Source organism: Eriocheir sinensis, chromosome 64 (assembly GCF_024679095.1).
Source record: "Eriocheir sinensis breed Jianghai 21 chromosome 64, ASM2467909v1, whole genome shotgun sequence".
Taxonomy (NCBI): domain Eukaryota; kingdom Metazoa; phylum Arthropoda; class Malacostraca; order Decapoda; family Varunidae; genus Eriocheir; species Eriocheir sinensis.
The window spans coordinates 797,501-805,000 of NC_066572.1; the positions used below are offsets into that span (position 1 = coordinate 797,501).

The 7,500-nt window shown below is 47.1% G+C and overlaps 1 protein-coding gene across 1 annotated transcript in view; it reads right to left on the reverse strand.

Moving 5' to 3' along the window:
* Positions 1 to 7,500, reverse strand: part of LOC126987138 (hemicentin-1-like) — a 38,495-nt gene that overhangs the window by 6,987 nt on the left and 24,008 nt on the right. The window contains exons 10-12 of the mRNA XM_050843863.1: positions 6,917 to 7,079; positions 3,689 to 3,825; positions 44 to 156 (exon numbers count right to left, since the gene is read on the reverse strand). Coding sequence (XP_050699820.1) covers positions 44 to 156; positions 3,689 to 3,825; positions 6,917 to 7,079 — 413 coding nt within the window. The remainder of the gene's footprint in view (positions 1 to 43; positions 157 to 3,688; positions 3,826 to 6,916; positions 7,080 to 7,500) is intronic.

Consider the following 7,500-nt stretch of genomic DNA (forward strand, 5'->3'; position numbering starts at 1 on the left):
AGAGAGAGCGATTACAGAGATACAGAGCGATAAAAACACAGACCTCCAGGGTGAAGAGCTGTGGCAGTCCCCCGTTGAACCCAGGGTAGCAGGCGACGGTCACGGAGTGGGATGTGATGTTGTCCACCCCGCAGCCCCGCACACCCTCCGGCGGCCCTGGGGGGGGAGGAGGAGGAGGAGGAGGTGAGAGAGAGAGGAGGAGGAGGAGGAGGAGGAGGAGGAGGAGGGATGGAGGTAAAAGAGGGAGAGAGAGATATTTAAACACGTGTAGATTTTTCCGAAGAATTTTGGTGAGAGAGAGAGAGAGAGAGAGAGAGAGAGAGAGAGAGAGAGAGAGAGAGAGAGAGAGAGAGAGAGAGAGAGTGAGAGAGAGAGAGAGAGAGAGAGAGAGGGGAGGGAGAGGAAGGGAGGAAAGGAAATGGTAGGGAAAGGAAGGAAGGAGAGAGAGAGAGAGAGAGAGAGAGAGAGAGAGAGAGAGAGAGAGAGAGAGAGAGAGAGAGAGAGAGAGAGAGAGAGAGAGAGAGAGAGAGAGAGAGAGAGAGAGAGAGAGAGAGAGAGAGAGAGAGGAAGGGAGGAAGAGAGAATGGAAGGGAAGAGAGAGAGAGAGAGAGAGAGAGAGAGAGAGAGAGAGAGAGAGAGAGAGAGAGAGAGAGAGAGAGAGAGAGAGAGAGAGAGAGAGAGAGAGAGAGAGAGAGAGAGAGAGAGAGAGGAAGGGAGGAAGGGAGAGAAATGAAAGAAAAGAGAAGGGAAGAGAGAGAGAGAGAGAGAGAGAGAGAGAGAGAGAGAGAGAGAGAGAGAGAGAGAGAGAGAGAGAGAGAGAGAGAGAGAGAGAGAGAGAGAGAGAGAGAGAGAGAGAGAGAGAGAGAGAGAGAGAGAGAGAGAGAGTCATTTGAATGCAAGGATGTAGAAACAGAGACAGGAAGAAAGGAAGGAAGGAAGGCATAAAAGAGAGAGAGAGAGAGAGAGAGAGAGAGAGAGAGAGAGAGAGAGAGAGAGAGAGAGAGAGAGAGAGAGAGAGAGAGAGAGAATAGAGAGAGTGATTCATCAAAATATTAAGATTGAATTCCAAACGAAGGAGGAGGAGGAGGAGGAGGAGGAGGAGGAGGAGGAGGAGGAGGAGGAGGAGGAAGAGGATGAAATTGTTAAGCATATTTGTAGGAAGTGAGAATGTGGAGGAGGAAGAAGAAGAGGAGGAGGAGGAGGAGGTAGAGATGCAGGTTTAAGGGGAAGGATGGCAGGAGGAAGGAAGAAGAGGAGGAAGAAGAGCAAGAAGAAGAAGAGGAAGAAGAGGAGGAGGAGGAGGAGGAGGATAAAGAAAGGAAGGAAGAAGAAATACGAGATATGTAGGTGGTGAAAGAGAAGAGGGGAGAAGAAGAGGAGGAGGAGGAGGAGGAGGAGAATGAAGCAGACGAGAGAGATATTGGCAGAAAAGATGTTGATTTGGGAGGAGGAGGAGGAAGAAGAAGAAGAAGAAGAAGAGGAAGAAGAAGGGGAGGAGGAGGAGGAGGAGGAGGAAGAATATATCAAATGAGAAAGAGAGGGAAGGAAGAGGTGAATTTGTATAGAGGAGGAGGAGGAGGAGGAGGAGGTAAAAGGGAAGAGGAAGATATAAGAGGAGGATTAAACGGAAGAGAAGAAGAAGAAGAAGAGGAGGAGGAGGAAGAGGAGGAGGAGGAGGAGGAGGAGGAAGAAGGGGTCTGATGAAGTAGTCGTCAGCGTGTTTTAGGTCACTGCTGATAATGACTCCAAGATCCAATTTCTCCTGCACGACTTTTCTTATTTTACGTCTATGCCTATAACGCCGGTAGGCTTGCTTGAGGGGCCTGGATGGTAGTCGGCCCCACCCCGTCATGGCGCAGGCAAGTGTTTATAGTGGCGCCATCTTCCCTTGGCTCATGCTGTCCCCCGGAACTCCTTCTTGATTCACTTGGACGGTTTCCTCTAGAGTCCGGGTTGATGGCTGGTCTTCAGGACAGCATGTCGCCATTTTCCAGTCATCGGGGACTTGTTCAATTGTAGCGACCGGTTAAATATACTTGTGAGGTGCTGCAAGATTTCCTGTTTCAGTTCTTACAGTAACCGCGGGCACATGTTATCAGGGCCCGTTGACTTGTTCGCGTCGCGTTTGTCCAAGTAATTTTTCACGGCTTGGGCGGATAGTGCGTCAATTTCCAGGGGCGTCATCCCCCTCGGAGGAGCCGGGCCCTCGGGAATGGTTAATTTGTTCGTAAATACGGACGCAAAGTTACTGTTGAGGATTTTGGTCATGTGTTTACTGTCCGGGGTTAGTGAGCCGGTCTCGTTCGTCAGTGAGGAGGAGGAGGAGGAGGAGGAGGAGGAGGAGGAGGAGGAGGAAGAAATTAGTACAAGAGAGAAATGAAAAATGTAAATATAGAAACAGGAGGAGGAGGAGGAGGAGGAGGAGGAGGAGGAGGAGGAGGAGGAGGAGGAAGATTACAAAAGTCCAGAAAATTAAGGAATTATTATAGCAAGGAACAAAGGAAAGGAGGAGGAGGAGGAGGAGGAGGAAGATAATGAGGAAAAATAATATATAATCAGAGGAAGAATGGAACAATTAGAAAAAGGAGGAGAAGGAGGAGGAAGAGGAAGAGGAGGAGGAGGAGGAGGAGGAGGAGGAGGAGGAGGAGGAGGAAGAAGAATAAAAGTGATAAGAAGGAGATAAAGAAGATTACCAAGAAGGAAAAAATTAAAAAGAGGAGGAGGAGGAGGAGGAGGAGGAGGAGGAGGAGGAGGAAGAAAGAAAGAAAGAAAGAGAGGAAAAAAGGAAACGAAGAAGAATTTAAAGGAAGGGAAGAATAATATAATAAAGAGAAGGAGGAGGAGGAGGAGGAGGAGGAGGAAGAGGAGGAGGAGGAGGAGGAGGAGGAGGAGGAGGAGGAGGAGGAGGAGGTAATCTAAGCTTCACAACTTCCCTTAAGCAACTTTGCAATAGGTCATCTTCTTCCTCCTCCTCCTCCTCCTCCTCCTCCTCCTTCTTCTTCTCCTCCCTAATCTCCTCACCACCAACTTTCATCTCCACCTGAAGGTCTAATCTCCACTAGAATATCCTCCTCCTCCTCCTCCTCCTCCTCCTCCTCCTCCTCTTCTTCTTCTTCTTCTTCTTCTTCTTCTTCTTCTTCTCCTCCTCCTCCTCCTTCTTCTTCATCTTGTTTAATATCTTCCTTTCCCTTTATTTCTTATTCTCAAGCCTCTCTTTCCCTCCTCCTCCTCCTCCTCCTCTTCCTCCTCTTCCTCTTCTTCCTCCTCCTCCTCCTCCTCCTCCTCCTCCTCCTCCTCCTCCCAGACAACAATCAGAATCATTTATTTCCACCTCATCTCATCTCCAGCAAGACTCATTTTCCTCCTCCTCCTCCTCCTCCTCCTCCTCCTCCTCCTCCTCCTCCTCCTCCTCCTCCTCCTTGTTCTCTTCTCTTCCTCCTCCTTATATATTCGTACCCAATTACCGCTACGACCACCACTACTACTACTATTACTACTAACATAACTCTTGCATTAGAAAACTCGGATAGCCAAATGGTGAGAGATCGACGCTTTACCCTAAACTCTTGCATAGGAAATTGGGACAACCTCTCAATCCCTGTATACTGACACCTTCCATCAAGTACACCCCATCTACACCCCCCACGGCATCCCTACACCCCCTCAGCACCCCTCTAGCACCCCTTACCTGCTGAGATCACGGTGAACGAGCAGGGTGTAGCCATACGACCCACGGAATTGCGAGCATAGCATAGCAGGGTTCCATAGTCTCTCTCGCTGCTTGGGATGTATTCTAATACGCTCTCCAGTTGCCCTTTGCTGTACCTATAGGGAGGGAAGAAGGGAGGGTTAGTGAGGAGGAGGAGGAGGAAGGGAGGAGAGGAAGATGAGAGGGGTTAGGGGGAAGGGCAGGGAGAGAGAGAGGGAGGGAGGGAAGGGAGAGAGAAAATCGAGAGGGTGTTTTCCATGGGGTTTGCAGATAGAGAGAGAGATAGAGTGAGTTTGAAAGCAGGGAGAGAGAGACAGACAGGGAGGAGGAAGGAAGAGAAGGGAGAGGGAGAGGATCAAAGGGAGAGGGAGAGAGAGGAAGGGAGGATATGGACAAGGGAGTTTTAAGGGAGTACTCAGAATGGTTCCAAGAAGGGTTTTGTTGTACGGAGAGAGAGAGAGAGAGAGAGAGAGAGAGAGAGAGAGAGAGAGAGAGAGAGAGAGAGAGAGAGAGAGAGAGAGAGAGAGAGAGAGAGAGAGAGAGAGAGAGAGAGAGAGAGAGAAAAGAAGAGAAGAAAGATGAGAAAGGAGGTAGAATGAATAGAAGAGAGAGAGAGAGAGAGAGAGAGAGAGAGAGAGAGAGAGAGAGAGAGAGAGAGAGAGAGAGAGAGAGAGAGAGAGAGAGAGAGAGAAATATATGCTAAAGAAAGGATTTAAAAAGAGAGGGAAAGGAAGGGAGGAGAGAGAGAGAGAGAGAGAGAGAGAGAGAGAGAGAGAGAGAGAGAGAGAGAGAGAGAGAGAGAGAGAGAGAGAGAGAGAGAGAGAGAGAATGGAGAGAGAATTACATAGAATTACATAGAAAATCAGACCACAGACCCCATGGTCCAGACTTGGTGGTCTGTCCCAAACCTAAGTGATTTTACATTAATCAGAAGACTCAAAACGTTGCTTTTCTACTCTATTTGATATTAAGTTGAAGGAAGTGACGGTCGAGCTTATTTTTGAAGGAGTCAATCGTGTTACACTGGACCACTGACGGTGGAAGCTTTTTCCATTCTCGCACTACAACGTTGGTGAAGAAAAATTTGGTGCAGTATGAATTTACTTGTCTACATCTGAGTTTTACGCCATTGTTCCTCAAAGTGTCATCGATCATAAACAATGTTGATCTGTCTACATTCGTGAAACCATTAAGTATTTTAAAACATTCGATCAGTTTTCTCGGAGGCGACGTTTCTCAAGAGAGAACATGTTAAGGGTAGAAAGCCTTCGTAGGAGCGCAAGGAAAGGATAAGACGCTGAACATCTTCTAATTTAGCTATATCCTTTGCATGGTGAGGAGACCAAACTGTACCGCATATTCCAAGTGGGTCTGACTAAACTGTTGTAGAGCGGGAGTATTACATCTTTATTCTTGAATACAAAGTTTCTTTTAATGAAGCCCAACATTCTGTTCGCTTTATTTGCTGCATCGATGCATTGCTGTGAGAATTTGAGGTTTGACGCGATTTTGACCCCCAAGTCTTTGACGCATTGAACGCTTTTGAGTTTAATTTAGAGAGAGAGAGAGAGAGAGAGAGAGAGAGAGAGAGAGAGAGAGAGAGAGAGAGAGAGGGAGAGGGAGAGGGAGAGAGGAAGATAAAGAAAAAAAGGAGAAGGGAAGGGAAGGCAGAGAAAGAAAGAGGATGAGAGAGAGAGAGAGAGAGAGAGAGAGAGAGAGAGAGAGAGAGAGAGAGAGAGAGAGAGAGAGAGAGAAAGCCATGTAATGAGTGCTTTCTCTCGGTAAATTCAAATAATGAGATTGTACTGAAACAAGACAGAGAGAGAGAGAGAGAGAGAGAGAGAGAGAGAGAGAGAGAGAGAGAGAGAGAGAGAGAGAGAGAGAGAGAGAGAGAGAGAGAGAGAGAGAGAGAGAGAGAGAGAACGTACAAAGAATGAAATGAAAGAGAGAGAGAGAGAGAGAGAGAGAGAGAGAGAGAGAGAGAGAGTGAGAGAGAGAGAGAGAGAGAGAGAGAGAGAGAGAGAGAGAGAGAGAGAGAGAGAGAGAGAGAGAGAGAACGTACAAAGAAAGAAATAATGAAAGAATGGAAGAGAGAGAGAGAGAGAGAGAGAGAGAGAGAGAGAGAGAGAGAGAGAGAGAGAGAGAGAGAGAGAGAGAGAGAGAGAGAGAGAGAGTTGAATTAGTGAGGGGGAGAAGAGAGAGAAGTCTCTCTCTCTCATCAGGAATTCTCCTTCCTCCCTCTCTCCAAAGTTTCTTCCTCCTCCTCCTCCTCCTCCTTTTCAACTTTCATTAATCTTTTCTCTCTCTCCTGAGTTATTTATTTATTAGAGAAAAAAATTTGCTTCACTTTTCATCAGAGAGAGAGAGAGAGAGAGAGAGAGAGAGAGAGAGAGAGAGAGAGAGAGAGAGAGAGAGAGAGAGAGAGAGAGAGAGAGAGAGAGAGAGAGAGAGAGAGAGAGAATGGAAGAATGAAAGAAAGATAGAGACACAGGAGAGAGAGAGAGAGAGAGAGAGAGAGAGAGAGAGAGAGAGAGAGAGAGAGAGAGAGAGAGAGAGAGAGAGAGAGAGAGAGAGAGAGAGAGAGAGAGAGAGAGAGAGAGAGAGAGAGATCTATTGTTTAAGATTAGCAAAATTTGATGTCTTCCTTAGAGATTAATCCTTGTAATGGAGGAGGAAGAGGAGGAGGAGGAGGAGGAGGAGGAGGAAGAAGAAGAAGAAGAAGAAGAAGAAGAAGAAGAAGAAGAAGAAGAAGAAGAAGAAGAAGAAGAAGAAGAAGAAATATTTGCCTCGTGTTTATAAAAGGAGAGAGAACACACACACACACACACACACACACACACACAGAGAGAGAGAGAGAGAGAGAGAGAGAGAGAGAGAGAGAGAGAGAGAGAGAGAGAGAGAGAGAGAGAGAGAGAGAGAGAGAGAGAGAGAGAGAGAGAGAGAGAGAGAGAGATGAAAGATTGTCCCTAACCATACACTCTTGCATAATAAAGTTGGACAAAGAGAGAGAGAGAGAGAGAGAGAGAGAGAGAGAGAGAGAGAGAGAGAGAGAGAGAGAGAGAGAGAGAGAGAGAGAGAGAGAGAGAGAGATAGGAAGGGAAACAGAGAGAGAGGGAAAGGAGAGAGAGAGAAACTGTGATAAATACAAAAATATGAAAGATTCTCGCTAACCAATCACTCTTGCATATTGAAATGGGACAGCCTCACCTCGCCTCGCCGAACACCTTGTTGTGGTCGCGTCGCACGGAGTTGTTGAAGGTCCAGGTGAAGGACACGTCGGGGGGGTCGGCCTCCACGCGGCACGTCACGTTGAGGGCCTCGCGCATGGCCACGCCGCGCAGCACAGGACTAACCGTGCACCGCGGCGCGTCTGGGGTGGGAGAGAGGAAAAGGAAGGGTGGATTTGTAGTAGCTCTTTTGTATAGACTTTTTCTATAGGAAGTTTTAGGCCTGCGATCTTGAAACTTTCTAGGACGTTAGATGAAGGATTGAACTCTATGTTAACGAAATTAGAACGAAAAATAACGAACGATGACGAAGATACGGAGCGATAAAGACAGACAAACACTCATACTTGATCGAAATAGGCCCAGGGAACACGAAATTTTAGTACCGCTTATAATTTGGGCATTATCTTAGGAACCTTTGAACCTATCATCATAATATTTTAGAGGGAGTTAAAAGAAGGGTCTAACTATATACTCACAGCCAGCAATAACAGAGATATAGAGCGATAAAGTAAGCACTCACATTTAATAGAGATGGACACCGCTTCACTAATGGCGTCATCC